The 23,341-nt window shown below is 38.1% G+C and overlaps 9 protein-coding genes across 9 annotated transcripts; 3 read left to right on the top strand and 6 right to left on the bottom strand.

Annotated features, from left to right (window-relative positions):
* Window positions 1-381: 381 nt before the first annotated feature.
* Window positions 382-1,619, top strand: RHIMIDRAFT_203690 (uncharacterized protein; the record flags this gene model as incomplete). Its single annotated transcript, XM_023606705.1, has 3 exons — window positions 382-646; window positions 705-979; window positions 1,032-1,619. 3 exons carry the CDS (start codon window positions 382-384, stop codon window positions 1,617-1,619), a joined length of 1,128 nt encoding a protein of 375 aa, XP_023465367.1.
* A 2,594-nt stretch (window positions 1,620-4,213) lies between these two features.
* On the bottom strand, window positions 4,214-6,604 carry RHIMIDRAFT_255855 (STE-domain-containing protein). Its single transcript, XM_023611189.1, has 2 exons — window positions 5,818-6,604; window positions 4,214-5,576 (listed from the first exon to the last, which is right to left on the bottom strand). Exons 1-2 carry the CDS (start codon window positions 6,539-6,541, stop codon window positions 4,504-4,506), a joined length of 1,797 nt encoding a protein of 598 aa, XP_023465366.1. The 5' UTR covers window positions 6,542-6,604; the 3' UTR covers window positions 4,214-4,503.
* A 732-nt stretch (window positions 6,605-7,336) lies between these two features.
* On the bottom strand, window positions 7,337-8,695 carry RHIMIDRAFT_238324 (uncharacterized protein; the record flags this gene model as incomplete). The annotated part of the gene is made up of 4 exons (XM_023608939.1): window positions 7,337-7,432; window positions 7,478-7,771; window positions 7,825-8,039; window positions 8,095-8,695. The coding sequence occupies 4 exons, from the start codon at window positions 8,693-8,695 to the stop codon at window positions 7,337-7,339; spliced, it is 1,206 nt and encodes a 401-aa protein (XP_023465365.1).
* A 1,300-nt stretch (window positions 8,696-9,995) lies between these two features.
* RHIMIDRAFT_238322 (uncharacterized protein) lies at window positions 9,996-10,402 on the top strand (the record flags this gene model as incomplete). Its single annotated transcript, XM_023608938.1, has 2 exons — window positions 9,996-10,236; window positions 10,287-10,402. 2 exons carry the CDS (start codon window positions 9,996-9,998, stop codon window positions 10,400-10,402), a joined length of 357 nt encoding a protein of 118 aa, XP_023465364.1.
* Window positions 10,403-10,525: 123 nt separating this feature from the next.
* RHIMIDRAFT_203497 (acyl-CoA dehydrogenase NM domain-like protein) lies at window positions 10,526-12,229 on the top strand (the record flags this gene model as incomplete). The annotated part of the gene is made up of 4 exons (XM_023606689.1): window positions 10,526-10,691; window positions 10,746-10,920; window positions 10,975-12,076; window positions 12,137-12,229. 4 exons carry the CDS (start codon window positions 10,526-10,528, stop codon window positions 12,227-12,229), a joined length of 1,536 nt encoding a protein of 511 aa, XP_023465363.1.
* RHIMIDRAFT_17174 (DUF1620-domain-containing protein) lies at window positions 12,213-15,612 on the bottom strand. Its single transcript, XM_023605765.1, has 7 exons — window positions 15,392-15,612; window positions 15,278-15,331; window positions 15,007-15,223; window positions 14,487-14,946; window positions 12,955-14,429; window positions 12,776-12,903; window positions 12,213-12,723 (listed from the first exon to the last, which is right to left on the bottom strand). Exons 1-7 carry the CDS (start codon window positions 15,606-15,608, stop codon window positions 12,329-12,331), a joined length of 2,946 nt encoding a protein of 981 aa, XP_023465362.1. The 5' UTR covers window positions 15,609-15,612; the 3' UTR covers window positions 12,213-12,328.
* A 94-nt stretch (window positions 15,613-15,706) lies between these two features.
* Window positions 15,707-16,654, bottom strand: RHIMIDRAFT_238319 (uncharacterized protein; the record flags this gene model as incomplete). The annotated part of the gene is made up of 2 exons (XM_023608937.1): window positions 15,707-16,354; window positions 16,406-16,654. The coding sequence occupies 2 exons, from the start codon at window positions 16,652-16,654 to the stop codon at window positions 15,707-15,709; spliced, it is 897 nt and encodes a 298-aa protein (XP_023465361.1).
* A 132-nt stretch (window positions 16,655-16,786) lies between these two features.
* Window positions 16,787-21,296, bottom strand: RHIMIDRAFT_238318 (Trs120-domain-containing protein; the record flags this gene model as incomplete). Its single annotated transcript, XM_023608936.1, has 17 exons — window positions 16,787-16,942; window positions 16,990-17,111; window positions 17,159-17,314; window positions 17,384-17,544; window positions 17,599-18,009; window positions 18,062-18,337; window positions 18,396-18,519; window positions 18,575-18,609; window positions 18,670-18,885; window positions 18,941-19,038; window positions 19,083-19,760; window positions 19,825-20,202; window positions 20,250-20,367; window positions 20,418-20,611; window positions 20,668-20,910; window positions 20,972-21,087; window positions 21,143-21,296. 17 exons carry the CDS (start codon window positions 21,294-21,296, stop codon window positions 16,787-16,789), a joined length of 3,636 nt encoding a protein of 1,211 aa, XP_023465360.1.
* An 893-nt stretch (window positions 21,297-22,189) lies between these two features.
* Window positions 22,190-23,124, bottom strand: RHIMIDRAFT_17070 (CRAL/TRIO domain-containing protein). The gene has a single exon (XM_023605764.1). The coding sequence runs from the start codon at window positions 22,802-22,804 to the stop codon at window positions 22,280-22,282; it is 525 nt and encodes a 174-aa protein (XP_023465359.1). The 5' UTR covers window positions 22,805-23,124; the 3' UTR covers window positions 22,190-22,279.
* Window positions 23,125-23,341: the final 217 nt, after the last annotated feature.

The raw sequence follows: 23,341 nt of genomic DNA, 5'->3' as shown, positions 1-23,341 counted from the left end.
ACTAAATTTAACATGTATACCCTTCTCTTTTGATGTATTGAAAATCACACTTGAATCCTTATCAAAATGTTACCTTGAAGCATGTACGACTATGCTTATCTCTTTCTTTTTCTTTTAAAAAAATGGCTTTGCTCTTTATATTCTTTTTATTGTGCTCATATAACGAATAAATATGTTAATGGTTTACTCTGAGTGAGATACTTTTGTGTGTGTTACAAATAGGCGGAGTATCATTTTGCGGAAGGAGATACAGATCTAGCGGGGACATGGACAGATCAAAGATTACTGGCTACTTAAAATTTTTTGTTACTTGAATTGATTCTCCCTTTTTCCCTCTCTTTTTCTTAGTTTTCAACAGATTCATCTCCTTCATCTTCAACCATGACTGCAGGCACTGTATCTACCAACCACGTTCAAGACATTGAATATGCTCGTGCACTTCATGGTGACAAAGTCAAGACAGGTCTTCTTGCCAACTTGGTCTCTAAGAACGCTCAGGTGCACGAAGTGACCACTGATACCTATCTTAAACTCTGGAAGAAGGAGGCCAAGAATGAAACAAAGGAAGATGAAGATCGCCGAACGGGTGATTATACCACACTGGTCAATTCTTACTACAACTTGGCTACTGATTTTTACGAATATGGTAATAAGAAAAAACACAATATGAGAAAAGGGACGTCTTTACTGATTCAAAATCACAGGTTGGGGCACCAGTTTCCACTTTTGCCGTTTTTATGTAGGTGAAGAGTTCAGACGCGCTATTGCTCGTCATGAACATTATTTGGCTGCCAATCTTGGCTTGAAGAAAGACATGCGTGTGCTTGATGTTGGTTGTGGTGTTGGTGGTCCCGCACGTGAAATTGCTCATTTCACAGGTGCTCATGTCACTGGTTTGAACAACAACGCCTATCAAGTCGAACGTGCCAAGTATTATGCTGCCAAGGAGTTGCTTCAAGATCAAACCGAATTCGTCAAGGTAATTTTGTAAATGAGATAAACATATATACATATATTGACGACATCAATAGGGTAACTTTATGGAACTCCCATTTGAAGACAACACATTCGATGCTGTTTATGCCATTGAAGCCACTTGTCACGCTCCTACTTTTGAGGGTGTCTATGGTGAAATCTTCCGTGTCTTGAAGGCAGGTGGAAGCTTTGGTTGCTATGAATGGGTTATGACAGACAAGTATGACGAGACCAACCCTCGTCACAAGCAAATTGCTCACGAAGTCGAAATTGGTAACGGTATTCCCAAGATGCGTACTACCCAGGAGTGCGTACAGGCCTTGAAGAATGTTGGATTTGAAGTTGTTATGAACTATGACCTTGCAGATATGGGTGATGCTATTCAGTGGTATTATCCTCTTGAAGGTGATCTCCGTAAGTGTCAAACTCTCAAGGACGTATTTACTACCATGGCCATGACAAAACTGGGTCGATTCACAACTACCAACTTCGTTCGTTTATTGGAAAAGGTTGGTTTGGCGCCCAAGGGCACTGTAGAGACTCAAAAGGTATTGGAAACTGCTGCTGATGCTTTGGTTGCTGGTGCTCAAGCTGGCATCTTTAGCCCTATGTACTTCTTTGTCGCCAAGAAGCCTCAAAACTAGACTCTTTTTCATCCTCTCTTTCTCTCCTAATACCTCTTTCTCTTTTTATATAATTTATATTTAATTCAATGAAAAAAGTTGTTTTAATATTTTAATCTGCACTAAAGTTAACAAATAAAGAAGAATAGCAAAAACATAGTTTGTGCACAAATCCCGAGTTTTGTTGTCAATGAGTCAGACACTGTTTGTTAGAGAGCAGTATTGAAATAACTTTACTGTGGTTTTTTACCCTTCCATAAAAAAAAAAACACACACACACACACTTCCCCAGTTTTTGCATGTTACTACATCTTCTTCAGGTTCGATATTGGATAAAGTCTATATTATGTGTGTTTTCAATTCAGCATCAATAATGTCTATTTGCTTATATCACCTACGAATAAACGTTGTTTGAAATATATTTTTGTGGCATGTTTCGTACATATGTTTAAAGATATACTGTATTTTTATTAAAAATCATTTGCGTTGTGTATGAAAATTAACATTGGGACGCACGCTGGCATTGGTTTGTAATATTGTTATGATATTTTTCATATTTTCTTGTAGAGCCACTACTTAATCATCTGTTAAATTTTGAGGGTTTTCTTGGAAAGACTTAACGGTAGCAAAAAGGTTGGAAAAATTGACTCCTGTACTATCTTCGTTTCTGAATGGTGGTGGAGCAGTGACAGGTACCTCGAGTGAAACTCTGTATGTGGTAGCTAGAAAGAAAATGTTTAGTGCTGTGATATTTAACTAGTTAGTGGGACACTTTCTACGCTTGACAGGTGATCCTTAATTTTGTTCCCCCTCGACCTTGGCTTCATCCTTCGTGTTAACGTATGTGAAGCGAATTCTATGTTTACGAATGGAATCCTCGACTGCCTGCTCCCAAGTGTCAACAGGAAAAGTAACAGTTTGAAGAATAGGTAAGTATCTCTGGATATTGATGGACGTATTAGAATTGCTTGACATAATGATATAACAAAGAACTTAAATAAAGCAAAAGCGCGTCTGTAATATATAAGACCAAAGTGACTTTATTCATACTCAAAAAACGGTCCAAATAGCTAAAATATATTTCGAACAATGCTTATACATAGGCGATATAAGTGCGTGTTCTAATTTAATTATTCACCTGCCTAGTTTTAGATTCAAAGCCTGTATTGGTTGACAATGGCGTTCTGTTAAAATGATTGCTCTTTCTTTTTTTAATGGCTGTTCTAAGCTGTAGACCTTGTTTATTTCATTTTAGGAACAATAATGAGTAAAGTAAAACCGTGTAACATGTCAACGTCTGGACGTAGCATAAAGACAGCTTATATGTATATTTGAGCATCATAATTAAACAAAGGAGAACCAGATGATACATGAAGGCCATTTACCAAATGTTGCCAGTAGTTTAGGCGACGGTTATTCATTTATGTTGTCTCTTTACTGTTCTCTTTTTTCTTTCTTATCCACATCCTGCTACAAACAAATGAACAAAGATAAAATACACACGATTATCAAGCTAATTCAAAATCGTAAAAAAGCCGAAGCAGAAGCAAGAGGTAGGTTGAATCACCACGTTTTATTTTTCTTCTACACGTAATATATACAGTTGTTTATTGTTATTTGTTATTGTTATTTAGCTTGTGAGAACTGTGGAGAAAAAGAGCATGTAAATAAAAAAGACAGTTGATGTGTAAAGTATGGTCCTGAATTGCGTAAAGGTAAATCTATACAAAGCGCACTAAAGTCATCTTTGCAAAGAAGCTAACAAATGTTGCGTTTAGTTGGCTCTAAAAGCAAAAGAATGAATGAAATACAAAAGCAGGAGCTTAGATGTCGTAGTGACAAAGAAAAAGATGACTGTTATACAAAAAGACAATTCGTCTTTGAAGTAAGTATTCAAGCAAACAGAAGAAGAAAAGAAACTAGTATATGGACTTATGCTAGAGTTAAGCATATAGAAAAAGCCTGTCTGAAGATTGTTTTTTTTACCATGATAAAACGATGATACCCGTCATTGCATTTGGAAACGGGACGTTGAAGAAAAATCATGTCAAATTCAAGGGACACAAGGTTGGCCTTACAGATGTGCTGTATACCGAGCTAAAGAAGAAACAAAAAAGTGGGGAGGCAATCATTGCACTTGTGGATGAATATCGAACGTCGATGGCCAGTATTTTAAGACAAACATAATATATTTTGATATTGTTTATTAACTTTTCCTATCTTGTTACATAAGATATGTCACTACTGCAACGAAATGTCCCTCATTCATGCATTTTCTGGTCTCCGCAGTATTCTAGTCTGCCAAGATTGTGGGATGCTGTGGAACAGAGACCTTAATTCAAAGAATATTTATAACCTTTCTGAACGCTTGGTAGCAAGTGAGGATCTTCCTGCTCCGTTCAAGAGACAATAATTTTGTGATTACATCGCCATATCAAACCCGGTTCTTCCTTTGATGAATGTTTAGATTTATGTAGGTATGTTTGTTAACTATCTTTCAAGTGTTTTTGCACTAGCCTTACTTTGTCGGGTTCCCTATATCAAACTTCAATTTTTTGTATTGTGTCTTCACTTGATTTTGATTGGACTAAAAATTGTATTTATTCGCATATAGTAATAAACATAAAACATACAATAAGTATAAAAGAAGGGGATTATGTATATATATAATATATAAGATAAGAGAGAGAAGAGGGAGGGGGGATATATATAAGACAAGAAGAGGAGGGGAATATGTATAGAATATATGTATATATATAAATATATGTAAAGAGAGTAAAGTTATATACCTAATAATAATATAAAGAAGCATAAAACTACACACAAGGTCATATACATACATACAAGAGTGTAGAGAGAGAAATAAAAGGAATGAGCCATATGATTGGGTAGTTTGTAGTATAGCTTAGGTTTGCCATGAATAGAGCTCTTGTTGTTCATATATATAAGAAGGACATAGGGTAGGAGAAGAGGCTGCACTTGAATACCAGGAAAGCCTCTGATGATCTTTATCACTGTAATAAGGATCATCACAAAATGAGTTGTAAGGAATGCTTTCGTTCAGGGCCGAAGAGGAAGAAGAAGCGGTGAGTGGATAAGGACTGTCAAAACTACTTTCACTGCCATTTGGATTCCACATAAAGGAAGGAGGTGGATAATAACCAGAGGATAAGAGTAAATCATCGGTACTTGCATTGGTAGTAGAGGGCATATCAACAACGCCGAGTCCCGACATATCAAAGACAGAATCATCTGATTTAGGAGGCATCAAGACTTGAGGACTTATAGTAGGCGAGGTACAGGCGCTATTGACGATAGCGTTGTAAAAATAAGTATCAATTTTGGAGCAAGATGAAGCATTTCGCTTGAGGTGGCTTCTTCTAAGACGAGTATTGTTTTCACTTCGAGGCTTTTCATCTGACGACGGTTTTTCTTTTGGTTCCTTTGTCCTAGAGGCAAGCGAAGAGGACCTTGAACGGGTATGGGTCTTTTTGTGCTGAGCCAAGTTATCTGTTCTTGAAAAGGATTTACCACACATGTTACAGCTGTAGGGACGCTCCATCGTATGAGTTCTAAAGTGTCTCTTGAGATGCTCCAATCGCTTGAATACTCTTCCACAGCGGGATAAAGGACAAATAAAAGTCCTTTCATGATTACTATCATCACTAAACATGTGAGGGTCTACGGCAAGACCTGCATTAATAGCGGCTAGTTCCAATTGATTATGATGCTGATGTAAGGAAGATGTTCTCTTTCGTTGTCTTTGCTTATACGTTGGAGATCCTTCAAAAAGAGAGAAAGCACCAAATATTCTTTGTCTTTGATCCTGATCAAACGAATCGAATGGAAAAGAGGCTAAGATAGGAGAGTGTGGACGACTAGGTGTCGGCGTTGTCACTTGATCGGTAGAGCTTTTTTCATTCCAGTTGTCAGGCCAGTCATTTTCAAAGTCATGTGATGAAGAAGTACAAGTCATGTCTAATGTGTCACATTGATAATTTTGAAAAGATGAAATAAAGCAGAAAAAAATAAACATAAAAAAGAAATTATTAAATAATTGTTCTACTAATTTATTTCCTAGCTTTTTTTTTATTCTTGGGCGTAGACTTACCGATCTAGTCGCCCTTTTTTTGCCTCTCTCTCTCTCTCTTTCTCTGTCGCCCTCTCTTTTTTTTACACTTATTCCCCCAAGAATAAAATAATAAATAGAATTAATTACCTGCTGCATTTAATAAGCTACTATGATGAAGCTGTGGTGAGGTATTAGCACTTGCAACGACAGATTCATCCAGAGCTTGAGCCGCTGCTACTGCAGATAATGACATTGATTTTCTTAATTGATCAAACATGTCTTGAGCAGAATCCAATGTTAAACTAAGAGCTGGTTCAGCAATGGCTACGCTTGTTGGTTCCAATCCGATCTTTTCTCGCTTCAAATCTCTTTCGAGTGCATCCAAAAAGAGTCGATCATGAGGCACTGAGAACCAGTAGAATACTTTTTGTTTCTTTTGTGTTCGAATGCAGTTATTCTTGTAAAGCATTTCTAAAAACTCTGATTTTGGTTCTTCCAAGGAAGCATCCATACCAGGCTTCAAGTTACGTAGATCAGAAAATATACCTTCTTCGAACTTCTTAAGGTTGGTGACAGGTCGGCCAAAGAGGTGGAACCGGTAAAGAAGTGTTCTGACTATATCTGTGCCTGTAACATGAAAGAGATCGTTCCAAAAGACACAAGAGATACTTTCACCTGTAGGTAAAGGAAATGATCTTACTTTACATTGAGGTTCCCAGTCATTGGTTGCTGTACCCAGGAAATATTTTAATTCATCGATTTGACCAAGTCTTTCTTCGGTATTTTCATTTGTTGGCGGCTGTAACCGATTGGCTGATACCAAAGAGTGGTGTTGGTCAAAAGTAGTGTCTTCTTTGTAGTTGCTGGCCATAGAATATAACTAGTATATGTGTTTGTATGTATATACGCGTTGAATGAAAAGTTTGGTGGTGGGAGAGGAAGAAGGGGTGAAAATAAGAGAAGTGGGTGATGTATTTATATTTTTTTAATGTATAAAGTCAAATAAGGAAACCAAGGGGTGAGTATAGATTATAATGTACCAAAAAAGAAAAAGGAGTGGGTCATCGTATTTGGACATTCAAGAAGTTGTCATTGAATGATGTTAAAGTGCATTCATCCTTCCTTTTTGGATCAAGGGTTCTAGACAGTATCCTTTTGAACAGTAGATCCTTCCTGGTTATTTTTGCCATGCGTCTGTTTCCAAGTGACGTCAAGAGATACCTCCCCTTTCTCTTTTTTTTTTTTTTTTTCAAATGAGGACCCTTTTTTATGCTTCCCCCTACTCTTTCTTTTTGTTTGTACTTTCTTTGTTGCTATGGAACATATTTCTATGGTAACTTAGATAGGGGGAACATGTTTTTTATTTTCTATACATTTTAAATTCAAATGCCCATCCCCCCTCCTTATGCATAGCTACTATATGAATACGTCATTGAAAAAATAGATTAAAATTTTCTATATGATATATGTATATGGATTACCATAAAAGTTAATTTCTTTGGTCTTGTGAATAGATTCCTCCTTTAGAATACGTGTAGGAGCTTGGAATTAAACAATAAGCACCAATCAAGATATGGTGAATGCCATGTGTTCTCTTTAAATGTAGAATTAACAGATGCTTAAATTCAATGTAATACAAAAGTCAAAAATAGACTTTGTCAATTGTTTATTTTAAAAAGTTAATTCTTGTCCACTGTCCGATATTCTCAATGGCTTCTGCAGATTTGGCAAAGGGGAAAGCTTGAAATACGTGCATCATATCCTAAATAGATTTAGAATAGAAAATATATATATTTACAGAACATACCTTGTAGACTTCGTGCCGTACTTTTGTAGTCTTTGACTTTGAAATTTTATTTTCCAGGGCGACAATTTCATCACGTAAGGATTCACAACCTCCTGACTGGATAAGGATCGGTGGTAAATGATCAAAGTGGTCCGCATAGATCGGGGAAACATATGGGTGCGTTGCAAAATCAGGTGACTCCAGATAAAGTACTAGGGGATTTACTGTCATTTCATGGTTCGGTCTAGGTGCCAAATAATCATACATGACGCAGTCATCCCAGCTGGAGTACGAATAGGTCAGGTCAACAAATGGCTAATCATTAAATTAATTTTTTTTTTGATTGTTAAAAATAAACTTCCGCTTACTGATAATAAAACGGCAGATTCTGGTAGGGGCAACCCATGATCTCGAAGATAAAGCATCGATGACAAACAAAGTCCTCCTCCAGCAGAATCACCCATAACAGATATATTCTCAGCCTTGAACCCTCCTTCCTTGCTAATTAACCACAGGAACGTCTGAACTGCATCGTACAGTGCTCCTGGAAACTTGGTTTCTGGTGCCAACCGATAATTGACAGCTATTGAGGAATAACAGTTAATTGTTTTATATATAATGTGTATGAATGTGCATACCTAGCACGCGTCGGCCTGTTGCCTGGCTGATCTTGGTTGTGAGTACTCTATGAGTTTGGGCGCTCATCATACAGTAACCGCCCCCGTGAAAGTAGAGGACGATTTTTTCGTTCTCAGTTCCATAGTAATTTGATATATTAGGTAGAATGGCAGATACCCATTCAGCATAAAGAGTTCTATCATTCTTCTCTTCTTCATCCATTTTCTTCAATATTCCACATAGTCCTCTTGGACGGATAGGTACCGAGATGGGCTCAATTGACGCGGTTTTGATCAAACCGAAAATCCTTACTGAGTCGGTGCATAAGCGCCAATATGCAATGCTGCACGACGCGTTGTTGCTTCTAAAGGCTTGCATGAAACCGATTATGATCGTTGTCTGGATGTCCCAAGTTGGAATTCGTGGCCTTGATTGTACATGAGACCAGATGTCGCTAGCAATTCGAACGAGACTTCTGGGTAACCAATAGGCTGTTCTACATACTTCTTGCGCTACAGTAATCAAGGGAAATGCGGTTGCTGCTGCTGCAACAGATGTAGTTAACACAATTTCTTCTATGCAGCAACCTTTGACAGTGCAAGTTTTAGTTAATGCGCTCATATTGAATAAAAGAGCAAAGAGAAAAAAAAGAAGATGAAATGATGCAAACAAGTCTTTTATTGCTCTTATTTATCACTAAACAATCACATGCTTACCCCACACAAGTAACTTGCTACATCCTTATGGCCCCACAGTACAGCTATTTTTTGTTTATGTTAGTACAAACGTACGACCTAATATGTTCAATAAACGCTTACAAATATCCTGTGCATCTCTTCCATGTTTATCCTTGTGACCTTTGTCCGCTCGGATTATTTCTACCAGATAACAAATGATATCTAAATATCCCTGTCGCGCTGCATGCATCAAGGCTGTCCAAGAGTCCCAACTGTCGGGGGCATTCCACTGTACGTTTGGGACTGATTCCAAAAGATGTAATACGTTCAAATGTCCTACCATGGCTGCATGATGAATGATACTTCGTCCCAAAGCATCTCGATCATTAGGATCAGCGCCTTGATCTAAAAGATATTTCAATATCTTCAAGTTTTGCGATACAGCTGCATCCAACAACAGATTCCGGCCAGAGTGATCTCGATGCGTGAGAACGGAAGGTGGGGCAAGTGAGAGTAAGTGACTTGTAATTTCATATGCTGCTGTTTCATGCATAAGAGATGCTGCTGCTTGAACAGGTAATCGACCTGATTTGGTGGGCTGGGCAATCGCTTCCGGATATATATCTGCTAGATACTTTGCCATATCAATGTGACCTAAGATAAGCAACAACAAGAACAGTTTTGAGCTATCTGTTTTTCTTTTTTTCTTACCTTCTTGAACAGCTAAATACAAGGCTGTTCTACCGTCTTTGGTCGTTCGATTTAATAATGCGCCTGCTTTTACAAGCATCTCAACTACTTTGCGGTTTCCTTTTGAAGCTATATTTATATAAATGCATATAAACATCACAGGGTTTCCTTGATTTCTATTTTTGAAATACCTGCAATCATCAAGGGAGTCCAATCACCTCGCTTCATTGCATTAACATCCACTTTATGATCTATAAAATAAGCTATGCAATCGACTGAATCAATTGCTTCATGAATCGGTCGTCTTCCGTGTTCATTGACTGCCTCGATATCAGCTCCGTATTGAATCAAGAGGTCAATAACAGGCAGGTTATGCATTCTTGATGCATAATGAAGTATTGTATCCCCATGAGTATCTTTGGTGTTGATATCCAAGCCTGGTTGTTCTTTTAGAATTCGTTCGACATGATCTTTATTTTCCAATGACTTGATTAGACTTTGCATAACTTGCATTTTTTTTTCTTTTCTTTCCTCAAAAGAAATAAAATAAAAAAATGAAAATACCTGGCATTCAATTAAACAGACTAATAGAAATATTTCGAATCAAGGGTGATGCGCACACAGTAACTCCATTATTTGGAATTAAGGCAATCAAGAATGATTCTCAGTCATTAAGAGCAGCCGTAGTGACAGGCAAAAAGAATGTGAGTAAATTAGCTGTGGTGAGAGCAAGGATCAGACGAAGGCTGACACATGCTTTGGCGACTGTCTCTCCTCAATATCCAGAATTAAAAGGTTGAACAAAGACTAATTACAATATAGAAACAAGCTAACAGTGCATGTAGGCTATGACCTTGTTATCTATGGTAAACTGGCAGTATATAATGAACCTTGGCCAAATCTCATCAAGGAAATTAACTTGTCATTGTCAAAAATACAAAGAAAAATCACAGTGAAATAATAATAAACCTTCAAAATAGAGTCCACAGATTTTCACATGTGCTTATTTATTTATTTTTTATTCTCATCGTTTTCTCACTCTTCTCCCTTTCTTCCCTTGTTTTCTTTTTACTTACATTAAAATATGCCTGAACTGAAAACATTTACTAGAGCAGAAGTTGCCAAGCATAACACTGAAAATGATTGTTGGATCATCATTGACGGTGCTGTCTATAATGTCACTACTTTTGCTCAGTTGCATCCTGGTGGTGCTCAAATTTTGATTGATCTTGGTGGAAAGGATGTTACAGGTATTTTGTGTTTGTTTGATGTTTTGATTCACTCTGACCTTTTTCTTTATAAAGATGACTTTTTCGGTCTTCATAGACTTGAAGTGTTGACAAAATATGCTCCTCGTCTCAAGATCGGCCAGGTTGAAGGTGAAGTCTCTCAGGTCGCTCTTCAGGTCCCTGGTGACTTGTCTAAAATTCCTTATGGTGAACCTAGCTTTTGGATGGGCTTCAAGAGCCCCTATTTTAAGTAAATTATTGTTGACATTCATGTAATTTATGCTTACTAACTGTCAATTCTCAGTGAGAGTCACACAAATTTCCGTAAGGCCCTTCGCGCCATTTATGACGAAATCCGTCCAGAGGCCATCCAGGCTGAAGAAATGGGCAAGTATCCTTCCAAGGAACTCTACCAACACTTGGGAGAGGAAGGTGTCTTGGCTTCCCAAATTGGCCCCGGCCCTTGGTTAAAGGGACTCAAGTTACCTGCTGGCATTGAGCCCGAAAAGTTTGATTACTTCCACGAACTCATTGCTCACCAAGAAACAGCGCGTTTGGGTACACCCAGTTTCTGTGATGGTGTCTCTTCAGGCTTCAGTATCGGCCTTCCTCCCATATTCAACTTTGGTAGCCCCGAGCTCAAGGCACGCGTTGTCCCTGAAGTGCTTTTGGGAAAGAAGCGTATCTGTTTGGCTATTACCGAACCCTATGCCGGTTCTGATGTCGCTCGTATTCGTACCACGGCCAAGCGAACTCCCGATGGCAAACACTTTATTATCAACGGTGTCAAGAAGTGGATCACAAACGGTTGTTTCTCAGACTACTTTACTGTAGCTGCTGTCACCGAAAAGGGTATTACCATGTTCTTTGTTGAGCGTGATGATAATATCGAAACCAAGCAGATCAAGACCTCTTATGGTGCCTCTGCTGGTACCTCTTATATCACTTTTGAAAATGTCAAGGTCCCTGCTGAGAACATCCTCGGTACAGAAGGCAAGGGTTTCCAAGTTATTATGTACAACTTTAACCACGAACGTTGGTATATCTGTGGTGCTGTCACCGGTAGCACTCGTATGGTCATCGAGGACTGCTTCAAGTGGGCTGTTCAACGTAAGGTCTTTGGAAAGAGACTCATTGACCAACCTGTCATTCGTAATAAGCTTGCTTCCATGGTTTCTCAACTTGAAGCTGTCGAAAACTGGCTCGAAAATATCACTTTCCAAATGTGCAACATGTCTTATGCTGAACAATCTGTCAAGTTGGCTGGTCCTATTGCTCTCTTGAAATATCAATGTACTCGTGTTGCTCATAATGTTGCTGATGATGCTTGTCAAATCTTTGGTGGTCGTGGTATTACCAAGACTGGCATGGGTCGTAACATTGAAGCATTCCAAAGAACTTACAAGGTAATAATAATAATAATATGAACTGTTTGTATATGTGTTTATTCACTTTTTTCTATATAGTATGGTGCTATTTTGGGTGGTAGTGAAGAAATCATGGCTGATCTTGGTATTCGTCAAGCTATGAAGTTCTATCCTGAAAATGCCAAACTTTAAACACCCCTCCTCTTTTTCATTCCCTGTTCTTATAAAAACCCACAGTTGTTTTGTTTTTAACTCTTTCTTTTATAAATAAAAGAAGATATTTTATTATTATTATTTCCATAATGCATTTACGCGTTTCCTACGCACGATGGGTCCAGAAATTAGAATGGCAACACCCAAGCCAATCATTGTCAGTAATAGCTGAACTTTAGAAAAGTCTTCAGAGAGCACATCGAATTGACGACTAGGTGATTGTCTGCTATAAAATGTATCAAGGCCATATGAGAATACAAGTGATGTCGATTCCAATAAGGAGGGACTTGTGATGATCGTTTGAATACCAGCAACATCCAAGTCATAGGTTAAAAAGAAACGTCTCTCATCAGGAATAGGAGCATAAGGGAAGAGCATTTCTTCCATATTTTCTTTCGTAGGCTTGTCTCTAGGTCTTCGAGGATCAAGCAGTCTCTTGTTGACGCTGACAATTTGATGCGTAGGTAATCCAACTAGAAGCAATGATTAATATTCATCTACACACATCATATTGTTATCACTTACAAATAATGGCTTTAGTAGAAATTCCATTCTTTGTCGTTGTTACTCCCATACAGCTAACAGGGTAGGGAAATGCAAATGCAGCAGAGTTGACGTAGGGTTGAATGTTGTCAAAAGACGAAAAGGTCGTACTGTTTGTTGTATAAGTTTCTTTTTTCTATTTCTGTGCATGCACCACTTACCTTTCAATTCGTTCATTCTCATGTTTACCTTCAAAAAGCTCCAATACAACTGCTTGATATCCTTTTGCTCTAGCATCGTTGCTCCAAAAGTGGTAAACAAACCAATTCTCGGCTTGAATGATGTGGACCTGGTTTGTAGTAGTATCAACATTGTCATGAGTCGTCTCATATAGAACAGACCCCTTTACAGCATCCAAGATGCGTACTTTGAGTAAAGTTCCCTTCCTGGAGATCAGAGCAAACATATGAGGGTTAAGATACTTGTAAGCCACGTTTCTGTTACCGAGTGCTCGGCCAAGTAGAGCGACTTTATCATAAGTCTGAGGCTTACTGGTCGTTACTATCTCTTCTCCCTTGGGAAGGATAAAGTTCCAGACAGGAATTGCTTTCAGACTGCCTCGATAGCCTTCTACTACTTTGAAACCTTGCATGCCGGTGTTTGTCTGGTGTGAAAAGTAAAATTTGGGAAGGAATTCAGATCTAAACTTTTCTCGAGCAGCTGTCGTGTCTGGGTAGATAAAGACACGTCCACTGCCAGTTTCATAAACTGCCAAAAGGTGAGTTCGTTCTTCTGGTTCTTCAATAGGTAAACGCATCACTTTATCAACGTTGATGCCTGTTGTCACTACGGGTTCAAAGAAATCAGCAGATTCAGGAATGGAAGAGATGTAGTCTTCTCCTGTAAGCGCGTTCAGTCGAATGAAGCCTGTTGCTTCTCCTCCCATGTCATCTACAGTTGAGCCAATAGCCACAATAATAGGTGGAAGTTTGACGGTAGCGGCACGGACAACGTGAATCTGACTAAAAGAATAATAAGGTGCATATCGACTCCACACAATCTTGCCCTTTCTGGATGTATCTTGAGCAATGATCTTTCCAGTCTTGGTAACAGAGATGATCAACTTGCGTAGTCCAAAATTGTCACGATACAGAGTTTCGGGTTGGCTGTTATTTAACCAACATGACTGGGCCTCCACGATAGAAATCTTGTTATTGTGTCGATCGGCTTCAAGAGCTGAGCCATACATGCCAGCAAAATGAGAAATGAACCATTTAGGTAATTTACCAAGTCCATGCAAGTGTGTTATAAGGCGACGACGGTAACGACTAAAAGGATTTTCAACAGCTTGTTCACTCACTGTCTCGTCCAATTCGTCAGCCATTTGAGTCCACATCTTTTGCTCAGGAAGATCCAAAAATTCGGATGCAGCAATGTTGGCCAGGGATTCTTCTCGTGACCAGAGTATGTCACGCTCATCAAAGCAAAGTACAGAGGAGCCTTCGGTAGCAATTAAAAGACGGAATGGTTCAAAGCTTAGTATTTTGGCGTAATTGATATCGCCGGATAAGTCAAAGTCATGCTCTATTTTGATTTCCTTGCCTTCGGGTGAGAGATAGACAGTAAATTCATTTGCTCCTGATCTGTAAATACGTGCAGCAGAAGCATTGTAAAAATCAACACCGCCAAAGGAGGGCTAGTTTAAAAAATATCAAGTTAGATAGTTGTTTGTGATGTTTAGATGATCCTGTACATGTGAGCCAAAGTATTTCTTAAATAAAAGTGATTTTCCGTCATTTTCTATATGAACCAAAGCAGATGCAACTTGAGTAGTGGCAAATTCATCCTCTTCGTACTCAGCAGTGATAATCAATGAGTTATGTTGACCGTGAATGCTGATCTGACTAGCATCAAATTCATCAACCTCGGGAACTGACTTCAAAAGTTCTTGGATCACCACAGCTTGAATATCTTTGGCGTAGATAGGCGTCCACTTTAATAAGCTTCCTTCAATCCAGAATATGTAGTCTCCAATATAGGTAATATGACTGAAACTGGAATGACAATCAATCTGAAGCGTCTTTTCTGTTTCTCCGGTCAATCTATCAATGATATTTATGAAAAAGTAAGGCGCATTGCTGTCTTCCTCTGGTTCTACAATAACATAGATATGACCCTCCTTTTCTCGAATCTTTAGCTTGTTGCCTTCTTTCCTATGGAGTTGATAAGCATGAGTATATATAATAAACTATCCAGACAATATAGTAAGTTACTCTGGTTTTATCCAACTCCACACAATACTGCCTTCTTTAGACAGCTTGATGAGCTCATTATTGCCTAAAAGTAGACTTGTTTCTCCATCTTCAAACAGGATAGGTTCTGCTGCACCAAATTGCTTTTCTTCTGGCAAAACATGTTCCCAGACCAAATGACCGTTTGTTTTGTTCCAAAGTTGAGCGCGTTTAGGGTCATCCGATGTTGTTAGGATACCTAGGGATGTATATTATTAAGCCTCTTTTTATAAAAAGATAGTAATGGTCATACCTGCATCAGAAGTCTTGAGGTTAATTAACTGACTATCAAGGATCTGTCTCCATTCTATAAAACGCGCGTTAATTCAACCAAAGACATGCAAAAAAAGAGAGAAAAGCTATTTACCAATAGCTCCTGTGTGCTTGCTGATAGATGCAAACACATTTCTATCAGAATAAACTAGGACATGGTTATCATCAATATTGAAGGCTTCTCGAGGATGACCAATCCAGGTATGGTGCCAATCAAATGCACCTGCTTGAGATTCATAAATAGCTTGTGCGGGTACGCTTAAGCAAGCTATACCAAATAAAAGTAACAAAAGACCACGCAAAGTGATCATTTTATACATGAAAAGCAAAACAAAAATCACTCATTGGACTTCACTGCAAAAAGTTAATTAATCTTCCGCCATTACTTGTTTTATTTAACCAATCTATTTTATCCAAATACGCTAAATTCATCTTCGTCCACTAGTGCTGGCTGTTTATATGCTGTTCTTTGCTGACGCTGTTTTAGTCTAAGCTGATTATCATTTGCCATCGGAGGTATTCGCTTTAATCCGCAGCCATTGCATACAGGCACGCACCTAAAGCATCGCTCAAAACGATACCCACAAGACCAGCAACTTGCATGAACAGGGACTATTCTCTGACATCTTTCTGTGTAAACATCCTCAGCGAGTGTTGGTCTGCCATTATTTAATTGCATCTGTAAGCGACGAATTTGTTGTTCCAATAAACTCAAGTCTCTTTCTATTTCGTTTTCTTTTTCATCTTCTGAGATGTATCCACAAATCTTTATATCCAGCTCTACATGAGGATGTATTGAAAGTCTGTTCCATGTCTTTTGATAGGTGTGTAAATGAGGTTCATAGTCCATGTAGTAGTGATAAATGTTTACTCTCTCTATTGGTAAAGACTTGGGCTTGATGTGTCCAAATTTTAACATTTCTTGTAATAGCTTAATGTCCACCTCTATGTTAGTCGTGTCCTTTCTGTTTCTTGCACTCAATACTCTTAAATTAGGAAATTTAATCAGCATAATGAGTGGCGACAAATCAGGATCGTCACAATCATCCATGACAACCTATCACTGTTTGTTATTATTGTGGATGATTTGCTAAATATATGAGCAAACCTCTCGAACAAGCTGTCGTAGTCCATTACTATCTCCAAGTTTTCTTAATGAAGAATATGTCCTGCTCAAGTCGTTCATATTAACGTCAAATACAATGCGCTTCCATAAGTATTTAGAAGAAAGAAACAGGTGCCGCATATGTCGGCAAGTATCCATAAGGCTTGTTCTTGAGCATAAATCAAGATATTGACTTATATCAGCAATTACATCAAACGGTAATTGAAGTAGATAAGGGGTATCGTTGTGCATCTTTATATATTAATGACAAGAATAAAAAAAAGAGGATTCAGCATAGAAAAGTTGTTTCAAAGCATTAATAAGCTTTTCGTGACGGTCGTCAAGGAAAGGGCAGCCAATCAAAGACGAGCGTAGTCTTTGACATTAAGGAGACTCTATTGCATTAAATATGGCCCATTCACTGTCATAATAGATCTTTCTGGTACGTACATCTTCTGCATGGTAAAGAATTTCAAATTTCCCGCTTGATAAGAAATAGATTGGAAATATATGTGTCACTTGTCCTCCATGAGCAGGTATCTGTAAAGAATCAATAAGGCAGTCCTCAAGCATTCTTTTTGCCTTACCTCTGGCAAAAGGATCTGCTGTGTTCCTTCTATCAGTATATCATCTGATAAATGATACCCTTTTGTACTATCACTAAATCTCTGTACCGGTTGAATCCGCAAGATAAGTTTAATGGGATACCCTATACTATTTATTTACATTTGTTATCCTGTAAATGATTCAACTTACTTAGTCTATTATGAATAGTGATACTCATCTCTATAGGATTGTTGCATTTACAGTCGAATAAGCATCGACTTTTCCTTTGCGTAGCATCGCCTTTAACATTTATGATAAACTCTATATTCTCTTTCTTGAGCACAGCCAGTTGGTTCAGGCCAAGTCCTATACACGGTCGGATATTAAGAATACCCGTTCTCCCTGTAACATGACAGGTCCAGGCACATTTTATACGGCTCAAAAGCTCTTCCCTATACCAAAATATCTGTTGACATGTATATAGTTCCTCTTCTGATATTTTGCTCTTTATAAATTGTTTGTTAGGGTCCACTGATGGTATTGGTCGAGAACAGGCTTCTTCGGATAAGAACAGTCGCTTGAAAGGAAGTAAAATTCTATAATTTGTTATATTTGATTCAAGTTTGGAATATTTCAATGACTTTTTTTACCTTTTAGTATGCCCAGGTTGAATCGATATATTGGACACGTTATTGTTATCGTCATCGCCGCTGATAACAAATGACACACTGAAGGGCGTCGTCCAAACATTCTTAACATCAATCGCTACCAGACAATGGTCATTTCGAGCCTTGTCTTTAACTTCAGCATTGGTAATCAGCTGCACAAATTTCATCGATTCCTCTATCTTTTTTATTCCATTTTCCTCTCCGGCCGAGTCATCGTCATATAAATTAGCTATATGCCGGAGAGATAATATATCCCAGTTGGACGGTTCCAAATGTTGATAAACTGTTAATAATATGTTTAGATAAAGGTGACGGGTGTATATAAAGTTAACATTTGTATCAACTGTATCCTTTTGTATGTATCCATAATCTATTTGAATACTTCCTCCACAACTAAAGTATATTAGATCTATACATTTCATATCACTGTGTCCTTTTTTCTTACCAATCTTTTTTACCATATATTTTTATCATAACTGTCTTAGCTTCACCAGGAAGTAGTAGTACCTCTTCATTTGGATTAAATGATTCTTTAGCAGAATTATGCTCCCATGAAAAGACATGTGTTCCTTTTGTATGAAGTTCGTTTTCGTATTGTTCTTCAGGTGATAATTCATGGTTATAAGGTAAAGGCTGAATGGTTGATGATTCTGTAAATGATAGTTTAATGTAATTTACTGGTGTGTTGCCTATATTTTCAACTTCTATAGTTAAATGGGTCCTATATAAAAAGCTTTTATCAGTATATATGTAGAGCCAAGCCTCTACTTCGTATTTACATTTCTCCTTCATAGAGCATCATTGCGTTATGAAGCAAAGACGTATTCTTAATTTTTAAAAGTGGCTGTTCATCAACAACTGTGAAGGTATGGAAGATATGCTGCTCAGATTCTCCAGATAACTCTGATGTACCTCTTCTCCATGAGTACCGTTGGCATGTATTCTTTTTTATAATTACCTCTTGTTCTTATACATTTGACTGCATCAAGACCACTAGATTGACAAATAAGAAAGAATGAGTGATAACATTATGCCTTTGTCTTTAAACATTACCATCTTTTGATCTTTATAATGCCAGCATTGCTAAAAGCAGTGTTCCCTAATTCAACCAAAAATTCTTGCTCCAGAAACCCTACGATTTGAACCTTGCAGCCTCTAACAATCAGTGTACCTGTTTCTTCAGGTATGCCAGCCAAAACCATACTGGTTGATGTATTTGCTGGTATGCTGATGGCACTAGGAATACCCTGAAAGGCAACTCCTGATGTACTATAATAGTTAGTCTAAGCGACTGTATCAAATAGTAATACACAGTTAAAAGTACCTTAGAACGATGCTTCTAAGTTCCAAGTCAAACCCAAAGGGATTAACCAACACAACTTTAAATTCACACAGCTCATTTTTTATCAAGTTCACTTTATGCTAATCAAGCATCAGCATAATGCATCTTTTTTTGCAAGACATACCTCTATAGTTTTTTTGTGAGTAAATGGATTGTATATAAATGGATCCGCAAAATCACGCTCACGCTCTCTTGCTTGTTGATTAAAAGCATCATGCTGTATGATATGAGTATGAAGGGCTCTTCTTGCAATAGGCTTCTTGGGTTCTATGCTCGAGACAATATTCACGCCCCAGTAACTAATCATGATATCAGACGATGCCTTCTTTTTGGTTGTACTCGTAACCATAGTCTGAATACTTGTTGCAAGTCGAATCTGATCAGGTTTTGAAATGTGCTGATAAAGATTTTTCAGTAAAATGGCTGTATAGTACATTTGAGATTGACTGTCGAGCAAGATCTCAGACATGTTGATGCATTGTTTCAAGATATTGACCTGAAGCTGCGGCCAGCCGCAGACTAATTGGTCTTTAAATACCGATGTTCTTCCTCGTACACTGCTACTAGAGGGCGGCTTTTCACCTTCCTGTAATGCCTCACCTACGCCATATGTCTCACAGATCTGCTTTAACACATTCATGATGCCCGTGTCATGCATGATGCCTCCTTTAAGCAAGCGTGTTCTTCGATGCTGCATAATGAAAGGTATCATACGACTAACGCTATCATACATTAACCATGCTGCTTTTCGCTGATACCCAATACATTTGTGAAGGGTTGCCATCGACATGGTGATATGAATCTAAAAACAGGTATTCGATAAGAGGGGGAGATTTTGTGATGGATATCTGTTTTTAAGACTTTACTTGGTCTAATTGTGCCATTTCACTGATATTGGCTTCCCAAGCCTTTGTAATCCACTGACCAATGCTGTACCTAGAAACACCTCCTACAACTGACGGCCATCTTTTCCAGACCTCAGTGGGATCCGTGTTCCATAATTTTTGTTGAATGAGTAGCGACAATGTCTGTTCGTTCCAACCAAGATTGAGATAGCAAGTAGCAAGAAACCTTGCTATACGTAAACAGCATTCTGCATATACTAGACTTGGTAATCCCGCTGAGAGTCGTATATGAGCATAATTTGTTATAGCCACTCGATACTGTTCAGAAACAAAGGTAATAGTCGACACATCATCACGATTCTGTTCCTCTGATTCGTAGTATGCCCTTGATGTTATATGCTACTGTCTCTCAGTTACTTTTTCTTTTGAATGATGATGAAACTTACACCGGCATCCATTTGAACATATTCGAGTAGTATTGTCGCACAAACGCGACCTTCAGCGGCACTGGCAAGCCATAGGTAATCATCTGTCACTTTTGCCATATCAATGGCTTGTTCAAAACTATAAACGGATATGAATATACATAAATAGACTCCTTCGTCATCACCTACTGATGAATTGCATCAGGTAATTGACCGGCAAGCAAGTAAAAGTCCGCAAGCAGTTTTCTGATCCGTCCAGGCGTCTTTTTCCGTAAATCTTCTGTCATCGAAACAGAATGTCGACGCTGCAAATACTTTGAGCGAGCAGATGGTTGACTAAACGCAGGCGTTTCGATGATTTCAAGGGTTTGGACACGATTTGCCTACAAAAATCAATGTTTTATATACTCTGTTATTTCTTTTGTGACCCCTCTCTTACGATGACTGAGAATTCAGCAAGTACTTCATTAGCAAAGTCGTTCATCATGGTGCTCATATAGAATACCATGTTACCCACATTGGGTATCATAATCAGTCCCTTGGCATTATCTGCTTGATTTTCTATAGGATCAAATGCGAAACACCTCGTTACGGGCGCAGCTATCGTCTGCGCCATTTTCATGAATTGATCGTACCCTTCACTTAGATCTTTCCACTCTTGACAATCCATAATACCAATGACCTGTAAGGAATACGTATTAATGTATGCTTTTTTCTATGTCTCTGCATTTTTGTTTATGTACTCCGAACAGACGACGGTAAGGTTGAAAGTCTTGTAATTCAACATGATCATTGGCGACATGTGTAAGAAATTCAAAATGAAGCTGACCTTCTGGGAACACTTGACTGTTGAACGTATCTTTTTAAGGAGTGGATAGGTTATTTATCAAGACTTGATTAATATGCAAACATACCGTTCAAGTTGGGAGTAACATCTCCAAGTCGTATCGTGTGCAACGATTGAATTAGCTGAACATATTTTTTAAAAGTGGATCTTTTAATAGGAAACACTGGTACTAACAATACGCGTATCCTACAAAGGCAAGCGATATCAACTGCTATATCCATCTTTTTCTTTTTTTTTTTATAAAGAAACGGAAAGAAAAAGATATCAGAAAAAGGAGAGAGAAAAAAAGCTATGCATAAATAAACAAATATCGTGAAACGTCACGCAGGTCATCGATCAAGACGTTTATTCTGACTATGTTGATCTAGTGAACTTGAAAAAGTGGCGCTTAGTGCAGCAGCCACTGTAGCAGTAATTCCAATGGTTGCATAGGTCAATTGCTGCTGTTGTTGATTTATAAATAATTTTGATAATGACTTTTTTAAGGTATGTTCAAAGGGTCCTCGTAAGAATATATACAACATCAACCAATAAATAGCGCCTTTGTATGCAAATGATAACCTGAATAGTTTTCGTGTCAATCGAATCAGTCTTTGTTCAGCTCGTATCATTTGGTGTCTTAATGGTGATGCAACATACATGCTCTGAGGGTGATCATTTGGCAGCATGTGAGGGAAATGTATTGTCCTGATATCATGTAACTCTGAATCGTCCAGTAAGCCATCTTGCTCTAGCAGTAATTGGTTGAGCCTGCCTACGAGTTCATCATTAAATGTATTATTAGCTGGTATTCTGGAATTAGGATTAAAAAAGGATGATAGAAAGGTATTGTCGCCCATGTGGAAGCTGTTCAAAAAGTATCTCGGCTCTGATGTACGCACGGTTTGTAGCTGTCTATTGTATGAATCAATAGGTGTAAGTGATCCAGGTGTAGCGTATATGCTTGATGGCACTGATGCAATGGTTGAGTTGATGAATGGTGAGGGTTGGTATATCTGTAAATATTCCGGTGCATCAAAGAACATACTGCTATCGGTCGATGAAAGCGACGTACTTCGCGATAGGCGGTTAGTAACCTGGTATGTCTTGAATCGGTTTTCTGTAGCGTATGATTCGAGTGTTTTGTCGGTTGCTAGACTCCAGATATAGTCATCATTTCCTCCCAAGACTATGAATAATGTGAATACTATAGATCTTACGATGTCTATATATGCATATTACCTCGCAGGAGATTTCTTTCGTCTACAATTTCTTTTAATTCCTGATTTGAAACAAAGTTGACTCTCGCTTTGGCATTTTCACTCAATACAAGCTTCACAACCTGCCAAATGCCTTGATACATCCAGCCAAAGTTAACAACATAGACTGACCCTATAAATCCTGGAAATCGGGCATTTGTAATATTCTTTATTACTTGTACCAGGCCTGTATCCACTGGCACGAAAGGAGCTTTAGCAATGTCAATAATGATCGATATCTGTGATACTAATGTCGGTACTGATCCATTCTTTTCATTTTCTCTTGTTCTATCCCTTGTAATCTGTCTTGCAATTTCTAGCACTAAGCAAGCAAATGGCTGCATAAGATCTGACATACTCTTTGTCTTGTCTACAAATTTCGGAAAATGACGCATCTGAACAACCGCTACAGGTCGACCGATCAAGTCCTGTTTATGGAAAAAGACGAATCCGTTTTCAAAAAATTCTGGAACTACTGAAGTATACGTCATACGACCAATCCTATTTTCTGCTCTCCATTGTATTGTATCCAGTAATCTCGCTATAGTCTCCTCTATTGAAAAGTCTGTGTCCTTCAAGAATCGAAATATTGTCACTATTTATAGGTTGTTATACACATTTTGATGCAATAATGATGATATGATTACCTTTATCATCAACAAAATCAATTGCGTCTGACATATCAGTGTCATCTTCAAATCCTAGTAGTTCGATATCCTTTCGTAGTCGTCGTTGTACATTCTCTATAAGTTCTCGGTAATTTGAATATTCATCATCAAGTAAAATAATATTTTGTTTCGCAATAGTAAGCATCGAAAAAAAAAAAAAATGAGAAAAAAAAAAGCACTTTCCCCCCAAGCCTACCCCACTCTTGTAAACTCCCAAAAGCACAAAATGGATTACCTTTTTTGTTAATCATCAACAGTCACAGAAGCAGTCCTGATGGTGAAGTTCGTTTGTCTGTCCTAATGCTCGCTTCAAGGGAAAAAAACAAAATGCTCCTGTGACTTTTTAACTGAAAATAAATT

Source organism: Rhizopus microsporus (genome assembly GCF_002708625.1).
Source record: "Rhizopus microsporus ATCC 52813 unplaced genomic scaffold scaffold_10, whole genome shotgun sequence".
NCBI lineage: Eukaryota > Fungi > Mucoromycota > Mucoromycetes > Mucorales > Rhizopodaceae > Rhizopus > Rhizopus microsporus.
The sequence above is the reverse complement of the archived record's forward strand: the minus strand, read 5'-3'. Positions and strand labels throughout refer to the sequence as shown.